Here is a 14,398-nt window from a genome sequence, read left to right on the forward strand (position 1 = left end):
ACCATTAACATTAATAACAGTAACACTTTTCGTAACAGTCTCGCGTATTTTTATTTTTCTAGTCTTCATTTGTAATGCAAAGTTAAATGTTAATGAAAGACAAATTGTGTGGTTGTAAGTTCGAAGAAAATCAATGTTTTAACAGATTTGAGCTTCTATTCTGTGAGACAATGATAGTAAAGGATATCTAAAGCAAATCTTGACAAAACATAGGAGTCTTATAAAGACTCATAGGTAAGATTATTTCATACTTATAGATAAGAAAATTTTACCGTTGTTTCGAATTAATTGCCACCATGAACTATTTATAAACGGTTTGTCTCAAAGTTAATGATTTTATGAATTTATATTATTCTTACTAAAGATACTATGATCCATGTTTGATAAAAACCTGTATGGAAAATACAAAAATTGGTGTTGTGAATATTTTTATGTAGATGGTATTATACTGCTATTGGAAATGTGCTAAATGTGCACAGATAAAATCTTAAATATGAATAACCCCATACAGTATATAATCACCATGTGCATTGATAGTTTATCCTTTCAGGCTTGCATAGCAGTTATCTTTGAAACGTCACGTGCAGCGCATAAACTACCAATAATCTCGAACTTAAATAAGTGGTAAATCTTTACCTTTCCAATATTTATCCTCTTTTGCCTTTTATTTTATGTTTGTTTTTTATTTTTGTAACACGTAAATTTGCTCTGCACTATATAGACGGGATTGTGCGCGGTGTCCCACAAAATCAATCGGGGTTTTGCATGTGATGCTTACTGTGGCCATATTTAAAGAGCAGATTGACCCGCCGTTATTACACCTCAGTACAGAAATTCCCTTGAGTTTATCATGGAGGTGGAAATATATCCGAATTTCGCTAAACGATCAGGAATACTGGCAGTTAACTGGGAAAGAGCAACCCAACAAAGTGTCATGGGGTTTTTATCGGAAAAGAGTTAAAGCTCTTATGAACATATTGATAAATGTACCAATTCTACAGTTGCCAGAATTAAACAAAATTAGATAATTATTAAAGTACCTCCTATATCTCGTTCTATCAATATATCTTGTAGCAGTTGTCGTTTGTCTATCACTATCATGTTGCACAGCTACGGCGCACTTACAAATGTAACTCTGGCAACTTTGGTGATATAGTGCAGCACAAATTATATGTGTCGGCTTAGGGTGTTATTCTTCATGACATCTTACCATTCGGATCTACTTTGCCTCATTGTTTCAGACCGATTTGGACTGGCAATTATCATGCGTGCTAATGTGAATCAGACGCTGGCAAAATAGCGGTTTATTTCCTTGTTGATAACACCTTGTGTTCGTAGCTGATCCAGAACTCTTTTTCATCATCAAGGCTGAGGACTGCATACATTTATGTTCCTTTGCTATGTAAAGTTGTTCTTATATGGCTATGTCATTGCTTACAATGCACACTTCTTTTAATTAGTGATGATCAATGCAGAAAACACGTGTGCAGATGTTTAACTGGATCATGTAATCTTTACTCAGAAGAATGCATATATTCGAAGCTGAGAAACACTCTTGTGCGAATAAACTCAAATAATTGCTAAATGAAACTGGCAGTATTTGCCTGTCAAATATCGTTGAGAAAAATGAGTTACACTCTTAGCGTATGGGGGTCTAAATAATAAATGAGTTCAAAACTGAACTAAAAAACTACAGAGTTAATAAAATTTGGATTAGTTTCCATTTTATTTCACTTCATAGGAACGACCGCGATAGTTCATGGAGTCTGATATCCACATGGACGTGCCATCATTTAGGATATAAAAGTATTCGTATAATGAGCATACCTAGTCACCCTGTTAAGGCCTATGTTTTTCAGACACCAAGTATAGACGCCAAACCTGCAGATGCTTGCGCCTTTGACCTGACAACCAGAAGTGGTGGAACGTAGTGTCATGGCTTCCTGGGTTGTTTGCGTCGCAATACGTCTGGGTGGTTTATTTGTCATCAAAATAGCAACCTTCATCGGTGAGGCGAACGCTTGAAAACTTATTGCAGCGTTAGAGCTTGAGTACTTAACTGATACTCCTCCTTGTTTCAAGCTGACTGCAAAGATTGCAATAATGGTAGCCTCATTCTATCAGACTTAGTGAGAAGCTCTGACACATCTATTCTGGCAACAGTCTTGGCTGGATATCCAGCCAGAACGTCAGCGATGTGTGGTTCTTTCCAACCTACTGGTATGCTAGTTTGAATGAGATACATGCATGCCACGCAGCTGGTGGAGAAGGCAAATCACTGCCTAAATGTTTAGCCGAATAATTTTAACTTTGTGTTTTGCTGCGCAAAAGCCGTACGCAAGGTCTTCGTTCGCAAACACCTTGAATACCAAACATTGTCTAAAATCTTTTAAAAATTTGTAGTGCTTTTCCTAGCAAAACTAAGCCACATTAAAACTCAATGTCTATTCCATGGCGACAAATTCTGTGAATACTTTCATGCTGATATTAATATATAAGTTTATGAGATATGCTGCAATGGGCTCCACGTGAGGAGAGACAGGACGGCACAACAGTATGGCTACAAGTGGTATTATGTCCAAAGATCATTACGGTAAGCTGAAGTGGACAAAAGTTATGAATACTTCTTTTAGTTCAGAACATTTTCAGGAATTTAATAATAAGATTGATTTCATGTCTGAATTAAATATAGGTATGCATAGCATTGTTGCCAATGATACTGCCAGCGTCATCATAATGAACAAAATGACCATAACAATACAACAAGGACAAGACTAGGGTACCACATTGAATGCTTGCGAGACCATAATCTACGTCACTTATACGAACATAATAGACGGATGTAACTTCTTTCTACCAGTATGGTTTGTCCGAGCAATGAGTAGGCCTGGCACTTACAGTCCGTTCATATTCACTGGGCCAGGACTGAATCATAGGCCAACAATCTTTAAGCTTAATAACTAAAGACCATCAAACTTATTTTTCTCATTATAATGCAGACCACTAGTGCAGAGTCACATGCGACAAGCATGACAATCGTATTAAAGTTAGTGCAAATGTACTCCTAAAGACTGATGCACTTCAGTTCGTCCACCACGGACTCGCAGTCAAAACCACAGAACTGTGAGTCAAACGCAGTCGAAACACTTTGGTCACCAACAATCCGGAAACAACATAATCATGTCAGGTACGTCAATGCTGACATTTTGAATCACCTTAACCGGCAGCGATGCTAAACCTGAAACTAACCATACCTTAGTAAAATACATGGTTCACAACTGTTCAAAAATATGGACAAGAAAATAAAAGATTGAGATCGTCTGAATCGCGTTGTTGATTTATATGGCATCTATAATTGCCGCTGATTGTCCGAGAATGAGTGTACAAACTCCGTCTACTTAAAGTACCAAATACTCGTTATAAAAAGGTAGTTTCAGGATATTGTGTCAACCCTGAACCACGGTGGGAAGGATGGCAATTTTGTACACTAACAAATCGCAATATCCTTGCAAAGGCTATTGTCATCTGCACACGAAACTGAGATTTTATACTACCCCTTTATCAGGAAAGTCATAGTGATCATCAAGGTGATCAAAAAACAGATCTTTGTTCAGGAAATAATTAGATATCAGCAGTGGGAGCAGGTTCTAAGGGTCATGTCTGGAAGGGTAACAAGAACTCAGATGACATCATTAATTAAAGTTGATGCCTTGTATCAAAACCACTTTGATCTCATTCGCAACGTCCGAATAAATGAGGACTAAATGGTCTAATGCTTGGGAAGATGCATATAAATCGCATCAGATGTGATGATATTCCATAATGAAATGCTTATAGCAATAGATGCACAAATTAAGCGTAAAGTGTAAAAAGTTCATCTCATTTGTTCTTTAACCAGCCATCATCAATTCAGATAGCAATGTTTGATAACTTGCAGCTATTCTATGTTATTATTGTTGAACGCCGCAGTATGGAAGGATAATGCTTTTGTGCAAATTGCTTTTCAGGGCCATTTTATTTTCATAGTCATTAGAAGGATTGCATAAGTCACCTAGGGTAATCATGCAATGAAAGTATGTGTGAAGTAAAGTTCTAAAAGTAAATAAAAATTTATATAAAGTGGACCTGATTTTATTTTTTCTGATTTTAGTTTTACATCAATTTAACTTTTAAAATTTAGTGAAGACTCACTGCAAAGACCAAGGTTCATTCTAGATTTGATGGATATGTTTCCCAATACCACACGAAATTTCCCTCCATGATGCTAATCAATCGAATTGAAAGACTACACATAATAGTAAAAGATTGTTGTGTATGAGGCTATATAGAATTGAGAGCATAACAGCTAGATAGAGTTTGCCCTTTTCCGAAGAAGCTTAGGATGATCAAATTCGCAGCTTGCAATTTCTTTTAGATATATTTCGCAGTTTTTGACACTAATTGAGGGTACATGATCCATTGCTATTCATCTAAATGTAAGCAAGGAAAGGTGAAATAGTCCACAAAAGACTATTGAGTTTATTTCCAAAGAAAGTAGGGTACACTGAGAAAGAATATGAGACTGAAATGTCTAAATTTAGTTCTGAAAGGAATGGCTAATTGAGCATGCAGAATTCGAATACCTGAACTGACGACTAGTGAATAGAATGGCTGATAATAAAAACAGGTGTTTTGAAAAGAGATATGTCACTTACTGCAAGAAAATATTAACATTTCCAAAATTTAAGTAGTTCAGGTCTTAATTGAGTCATAAAATAACTTTTAGTCTGAACTAAAATAATCCCGACTTTAAAAGTGGACAAAGCAAAATTTAAAGAAAACTGCCGTAGTAGTCTAATGCCACAATGCATCATTCAAATCATTTAAGTTTTTTGTAAGTGGCCGTTTATTGCAGACATTAAAACATCCATGAGCTCGGTGACAGTATAAATAATATTTAAATTGCGTGGATAAACACAATACAAATTAGGTTGTAATTATGTATGGCTCAAAATTTATATCTTGTACAGATGAATGGGTCTTTCTATTTTCTTTGCCGTCCTGAAAGAAACGATAAACCATGTACCCTGAAAAAAGGTCAAGATTCAGACACAGCACAAACGTACCTGGCACCCCTCGTGATAACATTTTTGGAAGATCATCTATGTTGAAAATGCAGGTTTTTAAAACATAGATTAATATGACTTATAGTGTGTCGTCATCCTTTTGATGACCGCCTGTTTTGACAAACTGGACTTTAAAGCGCACGCAGATCTGACAAGCAGCTTGCGATAATCATTTTGGAAAGAGCATATGTCATGAGAGACATTTCCATTCTTTGAATTGTTGGTACCTCATAAAATGTCCTCCTTGATGTACGGCGGAGATATCAGCGGATTTCAATCAGGTATTTTAAAGTATTTTTGAATACCATTTATGCATACCTTTGGAATCTTATCCACATGTGTTCCCACAAGAATCACAGGGGGGTTACCATCTTCGGAGGATGAGGCACAGGAATGTATGGTGTTTAGCCAAATTTCAATCATGTCTGAAAATATAATAGAACGCTACTTTACATATGTCATTGTATATTAATAATTGTACCGAAACTACTTGTGATAAAAAAGCAATAGCTACTACAAAATAACAACAGCAACAGTAATAATAATAATGATAATAATAATAATAATAATAATAATAATAATAATAATAATAACAATAATGATAATGATAATTATTATTATTATTACAATTATTATAATATAAAATCATAATTCAGTGCGTAAATCTATTGTTTTGACATTTTGTCACCAATTCAAAATAGCATTGTCCAGTTACCAAGATTCTGCTACCAGTAGAATATTAGCATCCTGTGCTGAGTTTTGTCTTGTCCTTAAATGTATACAAGGACGTTTTATTACCTTTACTGTGTTATTAAATAATTTACATGCAGTTGGAACAGTTTGAACATCCTATCTACGTACTGACGAGAAAGCAGGTTTCGGAAAAGTTTATTAGCATTTCTGAAAATGCTTTTGTTCTGTACTTACATGGAAATGACTATAAAGAAAATTTAAAGAAAGATATATTCGTATATTTATAACATTTCAAAAATTTAGTATAAATAAACAAAATCAAACGTTTTAATCACTGAATGTTAAAATATTCAAGCCTTTACATCCTGATAGTAGAGCATGTTTCGAACATGAAACGGACCTACTTTTATTTATAAGGATCCTACTGCTGTACATGAATATTGTCATATATCAGAAATATTTTTGTTTCACCGAGCCAACATAGGTCTTTTCATCGATGAATTATTGGTTCAATACCAATCCAGCCATCCAGGTTAGTTTGGTGAGTCATTGAACAAAGAACAATTTCCTTTCCATGATGAGCTTAATGGTTAGAGCGTCCGCCTCGGATGGGGGAGGTCGTGGGTTCGATCCCCGGCCGAGTCATACCAAAGACTTACAAAAATGGTACTAACAGCTGCCTCGCTTGGCGCTCAGCATTAAGAGGTTAGTGTTAGGACTGGTCGGCCCGGTGTCAGGATAATGTGACTGGGTGGGACATCATGCTACATGTCTGCGGCATGATGCCCCAGTGCTAGACATCACTATAAACTGCCACATTGAAGACATCGTAGCGATATGACCGAAAAATTGTTAAAGCTACGTAAAAAATCCAAATCACACACACATCACATCCATGATGATCTTGATAATGTTTGCAAGTGCCGCTTCAACCAAACCAAAGAAAACCCATCTTGTACATTATTTTTGTATGACAGGAATTAGTCGAGAGTGTTATGTTATGGACATAGGTAGATTGTTCAAACACTTTTGGTTGTAAATATTTCAGGAGTTGAAAATGATAATGACTGATGATCTTATGCAAACAACAACAGCATGCATTTAATGCTGTAGGAAAGATACAATTTAACTAATTGATTATGTAATTTGGAGCATTTTATTTGCACCTAATACCAGCACCAATGGCGTTAGCGTGGCCGAAACAATTTAAAACAATATGCCCTCAAAAACATTCTACTGGCTTAAAATTAATTCATGAAATTCAAAATAAAATCATTTTTTCTTTAAATTGTTGTTTGTCAAAAATATCTTAGGCGTTCTTCAGCGAAAACAAGATTTAATTAGCTGTTGTAGTCCACTAGGTTGGTCCTGCATTGGCACCCGTTTCGTTGAATAGCAATAAGACCTTTCAAGAAATCCTCCAGCGAAAATCCCATGTTTTATGACCATTCATGACGTAGACTTGGGCATGAAGGTGTTTTAACATTGCAACTATTTCAGACAACTCCGATGTCCTAGGGATACCGGTTTCATCTAACACCAACTGGATAATACAAAAAGCTATCTAAGTATAAAAAAACATGCTTAGACGAAGATTCATTCATATGGATTAGAGATAGAACGGTTTCGAAATGTCGCTCTAGTGGCCATAGTGCTATGTATGGAACATCATCTTGTTTTATAAGCAGTTGGGCAGCATATGAAGCCTTCTGGTGGATATCATAGCATTATTATTTTTCACTCAGAAGGGACAAGGACTGCAAGCTTTTCAAAATGTCTGCTGTGGTGGCTATATCGGATATGAGATCGGAACCATTATAATTAGGAGCACCTACACATCATATGAACTATTGCTGTTGTGGCGAAAGCTTGGTGATATGACCATAATATCAAGAAAAGTAATAACAACGAGATTTTCAATATGGCAGCCATAACAGAAGAGGCGGGAAAGATGTCTTCTGGTGCAACGTTCACATCGAGATGACTTTTCAATCAAACGGCATACCGATAACGATTTCCAATGGCTGAGTTCTTGGTTATGCTCAAAGTCAGGATAAAACCACTTTGGTGTCAACTCGACATCATCAGAAGCCTTTAGTGATACACGCACGCTGATATACAAAACAACATTCAGTAAGAGTGTCCTTAACAAGTTTTTCAAAATGGCGCCTGTGGTGGTCATTTTCGATGCCTAGGAAGCCTCATGTTCACTAATGTCATTTATATCCATCTAGACTATAGGATGAGTGAGTGTTAAAAGTTTCTTGACAATCCTCATACTTCAGTAGGAATAAAGATAGCAAACTTGTTTCATGGAAAGACCACCGACAGGCGGGGACGCTATAGCGATATGTGCGTGTCAATCAGTCTTCATACAAGCTTGATTCCACAAAACGACTAGTTTTATCTCGTATTTTGAAATCAAATTTGGCGGCTGTCTTGCACATGGGTTGAATCAGAAAGCTGTTGATATAGGGTTTGCTAGGTACAAGGCCAAAATGATTGATTCTGAAAATAAAAATGTACCATTGGCATCAACCATCATGTTTCCTTGGCCATATTGTCATGAATATTCATAATGTTATACTATATTTTGGCAGAAAGGGTGTCTGCATGATACAAAGGCGGGATGGAAAAGGTTAAGGTTACTGCTGATAGCACTCCATTTGTTATTTTAATTTTTTTTAGTTTGTGCGTGAGCGAAGTATAGTTGTGAAGATCGCCTTGCAAAATGCAGGCTAATTGTCGATGCTGCCTAGATATATGATGCCTATTGAACTGGATAGCTTGATGTTTAACCTAGTGTTCATAGCGTATCTGGCAAAAGCAGTTCAGCACTTGTAAAGCAGCTGAAATGAAGCTGAACTTGATCGTATTAAAGTGACAGCCTGTTTCATATACCGTAATTATCATGCAATCCACTGATAAGAGATTGAGGAGTTGGAAACACAAGCAATTGCCATCATATAAAGGTACATTGAAAACTATTTGCACGAAAATTGATATTAGGCAGGTTTACAATGCTTACACCTCGACCCTGAAATCTTGCATCTTTGCCCGTTTGGAGGCCAGAAATACATACCGACACGAAAATGCATCGTACAACATTCAATTATAAAAAAGCAACATCAACTACTTCTTAGAGTATCTTGCCGTGTAAGGTCTCCACCAAGTAGGATATGTTAATTGGACCAACACAAAGACAAGCTCGACTTTCTGGTGAAGGACAGCAAATTTAGATTTGAGCCTCGACAATCAGTTCAAGAAAATCATGTCACACACATTGGATAAATTGCTGATCGGAAAAGCTGACAAGAGCCATTATGTTTGAGTAAAAATCTAAGCCGCCCAGTATTTCATCACATCATGCACAACAAAAAGATCCACGTCAGAGGCCATTGCCTCCACGTTTGTAGCCAGAACGACCTGTTTTGAAGCTCTTTCAAGAGATAGATGCAGTATAGGTGAAAAGCTGCGGCAAGTTTCCATGCAAGAAATATACATTAACATGTCCCCTTTAATGAAGAGGAAACATGATTCGATGACCTAGATGATGACTGACATTATCGTCTATGGGGACATGATTATATAGTGGCAACATCGCGCCGTATATTGTAACGTCGACGCCCAAGTTTGATGAAACTGGGATCAAAAATGTGGATTACACAATAGTATTATGTTTGTATCCTATGCCGATGAATGAAGTCAACAAGGAACAGAAAATGCAGGAAAATACCATAAGTTAAGTTGACACCACAACAAAAGCCACAAAGGCTGCTTGTGCACATCATCTGGTATGTCTATTATTGAACTAAAGGGGTAATAATTTAAGCAATTTAGTTTAAATAACCTTAAGCGTCTATTAAAATTCATGAGAGGTCGAGTGATCTATGATACTGGCTATTACAGATCAATTATATCCCACATCTGACCACATTGGTTCTAGCTTTGTCTGGTCATGTTGAAACTGGAAAAGCTTGCCTGTAACAGTGTGATGGTGGTTCTTCTCGGGGTTTCCCGGGTTCTTCTTCCACCAAATATACTGATCAGCATTCATAGTGTAGCATATGTTGAAGAATGGGTTAAAACCACAAAATACAGAAAACTGTGAAAAGTAATTGAATTTAATCGCTTTACAGATAATGGCATTCAAGGATAAAGCTCTAAAGTTGCAAACTGATATCGAATGGGTTTGGCATTTTGTCGTTTACTAGACCATAAACCTGCATTTTCCTGCAAAGGTAATCATTTTGAATAAGATTTATGTCCGTTACAACTGCAATGTAGATTCTGGCTACAACAAAGTGTGACTCTACTGTAAATTCCAATCTAATTATATAAGTGGCTTCCTGCGCAATCCAGGGGTTGATTAGTGAATAAAGGATGTCGTATAAGAAGTCATTAGCAGTACAATATGTCGAGTGCTTCACAACTTTGTTTAGGTTTAGCTTTACTATATCATCACTAGTGCAACCGTGATTTTATCAAGCGAGAATATTTTTTGGATACTTTGTAAGTGTCTTACAGGTATATAACCATCAAAACCTCTCTGAACACTTCATATCTTACTTTTAACTTATCCAATGTTTTAAGTGGGATGCATAACTTCTCACATATAATGATAATTGTGTTACATACGAAAGCAATTTGACATTGTGTCATTGTAGGTACATGGTTATCTCTGTGCCAACTGCACTATCTGCCTTTGTCGATAAATATGCTTAACTCACCATAAACTTTACACATTTGTATCCCCTCTGTATCAAGAAAACACTCGTCATCTTTGATGATATCGTTGACTTGCTGACTGAGATCAATGACCAAGAGATATATGGCACGTCTTGACAGGAACATATTGTGAGTAGTGTAGAATACATATTGACCTGCAAAGTCCAACACTGACAATGCTGCATACTCCACCATACTGCTTTCTAGTTTTTCCGAATTATCATTAATTAATTGGATCATTTCCATCACTGCATCCTTCTTCGCTTTGAAATCTTTAGGCTCCATATCACTACTTGTTGCATTATCCATGTTGCTAGCGTGTGATTCTACCCGCCTGGAAATAATTGGAATGTCTTCTTCATTGCTGACTGGCTCTGCATTAGCTGTCTGATCATTTTTTGAACAGTCATTATCATTTTCTTCACGGGCAATAATGTCGTCTCTCACACACATCATCTCCTGTTCACCTTTTGGCTCCTGCTTTTGATCACACTCGTTTAAAATCTTGTAAACGCGCTGAATTCTAGAGTATTGTTCAGCATCTGAAAGAAAGAGGATGAACAATAAGCATGTCAATAGCTCGTTGAAGGTACCTATGCAACCAACACAGATTTAAAAGAAATTTCCACATTAACCTGTGTCGAGACAATGACAGAAAATGAATACCAATTAGATAATACAATGTTCAAGGAAATGCTACACAAGTACAAAGTCTGGTCATAATATTAAAAAACTGTGCTGATTGGCCCAGTTATATTCAAATGTGCAAACATAAACTTTTAATTGATTTAAACATCAACTGGATCTGATTTGAAAACTCTTTCACAAAACAATGTGTGCATATTTTTATTAAATCTGTACAATAATTATTCAGATCCTATAAAATGTGCAGGAAGCATTGTAGCAAATCCATATGTCAATGTCACCGTTCATGTAAGAGGAGTAGTGATAAAAGAGTTTTAAAATGTCAACTATGGTGCCATGTACGGGTCTGATGAGCACCAGATTCATACAGAACCAGCAAAATGCTACTGTCACCTGACAAGGTAAATGGCAAAACTGGGAACATACTCACCGTTTCTGCAAGGACATGCAAGGCTCATGCAGTATCGCAAAAATGGTACTGCTTTTAACTTATATCACGCAATATTCTTGTTTTCTCCAACATCATTCACCACTTTTGTTAATTGTTTTGTAATGTGTTACATATATCCCATTAAAGCGGAATTTAAAAGATATTTCAAAATGATCCTTTTATAGTGCAAATTAACATTATTATGTATCCTTGTTGTTAATGAAGTTACCTTTTTGTATTAAAAGTAGCCGTAGCAGTAGTGGTGATGGCAGTAATAGTAACAGTAAGTGTAGTAGTTGCAACAGTTATTGATGTTGCTTTTGTGTTCTTCGGTATCTTAAAGGTTTTTTCAGAACAACTCCCTAGAATATGGTACATTTAATTTACTATCACGTCAAATTAAACTTTACTTCTGTTCTAATGGATACAAATCTTTTGCAGAACTTTAACAAATTAGACCTAAATCAATAAGCAAGGACAATTAATACTACTTAAAGTTGTATTCCTTTTTAGTAAACAAACTTAAAATAAAGTTGTCTCAGAATCAAATTTAGATGTTGGCTCTGAGCTAGCGAATCATGGCATACCCTGGCAGAGAAATGTCATGTCCATTGTTCAATGAAGCAGTTCAACGCACAAAATATTGTCAACAGTTAATGAACAAACGTTTCTTAAGTAAAGAACAAATATGTATAGCTATAAAAATGGAGACGCTACCTACTTTCTTGTCAGCCCCTCAATTATGCAAATATATTGCTAATCACAAATATGTACTTAAAAAGCAACGGTATGCTTATGTACGACAAAAATTAATTATGTTAAGAAGGTGGTCAAATTCCTTTTTTTCTGATCCAGAAACATGTATCATATGGAATTACGGAAATAATTCGACAAGAGTATTTCCAAGTTTCAGTTGGGTTATGTCAAATAGAAATTATGTTGTTGCCTACATAAATCCAGAAAATCCTTTAAATATGTTTTGACATGACCTGCAGAAGACACACACCAGCTTTATGATCTTCTAGAATACTTTAAGAAAGTTTCTAAAAAATCCCCACAAGATTATTCCCATAAAAACAAGCTATATATATGTGAGCTGATTTAATAGTCAAGGTATCTCCAGCAGCCCGTTTCCCGACCTCCAAAGTCTATATCCAATGGCCAACCTCCAGTCTTTCACATCACCCTCTATTAGTCAAAACAAACCAAGGCCAGTAAACATAATACTTATCTCTACTCAAACACATAAGGCCTGCCAACTTTCCCATTCTACTGGGTCACTAGCGACAATCTGCTTATCTCCATTAACAAATAAGAAACCAAAATGCATTGCGTGAAAAATACTTACTTTTTAATGCGCTTGAGAGAGGTGTAACATGACTTATATAATATTGTAAATACATGAAAAGACTCTTTAACTGCTGATCGGACGTATCCCTCTATTGAGTGTGGTTTAGCATTAAAGCAGGTTACATGCTTCGATGGGATTTTGGCTCGGAATCCTTACGTTGTACATCTTAGAAAAGAGGAAAATGTTACAGCGTAATATAGGACTATTTTTCGTCGTTCTTTCCCCAGAAGCCACAGAGGATCTCAGCACCGCCAAGAGCCGATTGATTGCAAACATGTAGCTCATGCAGAGCTTGATCGGCTTGAGGCAGCAGAGCAGGTAGCCGAGACTGAAGAGGAAATCAGTTGCCTGGCTTATGGAAAATGACCATTAAGGTCACCGTTGATTTTGATTAGGTAACGTTCCACCCTACGCATATTTTGAAATACCTGAACCTTTGCTGGTATCTTAATCTTCTTGACTCGGATGAAGATTCTGAAGTTGACGGAGCAGTGTACGTCTGTAGCACATTTCGCATCAATGAAATAGACCAGCCAGCTCAAACATGGAGACGTTGACATTATAAAGTGATACCAAGTGCAGGGCCTAATCTTAAATGGTCAAATGACCTAGGTACTCATGACCATTCCTCTTGCAGCCGTTCCGACTGATGAAAAGTATTCCATTCGCATTAGATTAGCATTCACGACAACGGGGATGATACTGATGGTGACGAGGAGGAGGTTTAAATGGTATTATACAAGGTTCACCAGTTGAAGAAAGAAAATAGGAAGGGGAAAAAGAGTATGAAAATTATGCACCTTTACTCATATTGACAAGCCTTAATATTATAATACTTTTCCGACGACTGAAGTAGTAAACAGCAGAACCGCAAACAAATTTGAGGCTACAAGCCCAACAACCTGGTCACTTTGAGGGACCTCAAGTTGCAAATGGATAAACTATGTGCCATTTTCACCAACTGTCTGATGTAGAATGCATTTCTGAATGAGAAATAATAAGTATTCTTAGAAAAAACGGGTATTTAGAACTTCAAGGATGTTTTTATTTTTGTGTGTGCGCATGTGTGTGAGAGAGAGAGAGTGAGTGTAAAAGATCATTGGACAAAAAGATTGCCTACTTTGTTCTTGCATTGTCCATTCTCCTGTTGCCAAAGAAACTTTGCAACACTCAATATGAACGTCTATCCCGTCGGTGCTCTCTCTTTCAGATAAATTGACATGCTTCCCCAAAATCCGCTTAACCAATGATGTTTTTCCTACCCCATATTGTCCTACAACTAATACCCGGATGCTGTAAACTTTTTCCTTTCCGTCTCTAAGCGCATCTTTGTACAGCTGAAGAGATCTTGGATCCATTTTCAGGACCTCTACTGGGATGACTGGATCTGAAATCAAAGGATGATTTATACAGTGTTGATTAAACGGATGTAAACAATCCAGAGTG

At 36.6% G+C, this 14,398-nt stretch overlaps 1 protein-coding gene across 1 annotated transcript in view; it reads right to left on the bottom strand.

Annotated features, from left to right (window-relative positions):
• LOC149786934 (uncharacterized) overlaps window positions 1-14,398 on the bottom strand; it is a 93,610-nt gene that overhangs the window by 73,470 nt on the left and 5,742 nt on the right. The window contains exons 2-4 of the mRNA XM_089975999.1: window positions 14,073-14,339; window positions 10,529-11,068; window positions 5,424-5,530 (exon numbers count right to left, since the gene is read on the bottom strand). Of these exons, the coding sequence (XP_089832125.1) occupies window positions 5,424-5,530; window positions 10,529-11,068; window positions 14,073-14,339 (914 nt within the window). The remainder of the gene's footprint in view (window positions 1-5,423; window positions 5,531-10,528; window positions 11,069-14,072; window positions 14,340-14,398) is intronic.

The sequence above is a fragment of the Sinohyriopsis cumingii genome, chromosome 12 (genome assembly GCF_028554795.1).
Source record: "Sinohyriopsis cumingii isolate HCF-2022 chromosome 12, ASM2855479v2, whole genome shotgun sequence".
NCBI lineage: Eukaryota > Metazoa > Mollusca > Bivalvia > Unionida > Unionidae > Sinohyriopsis > Sinohyriopsis cumingii.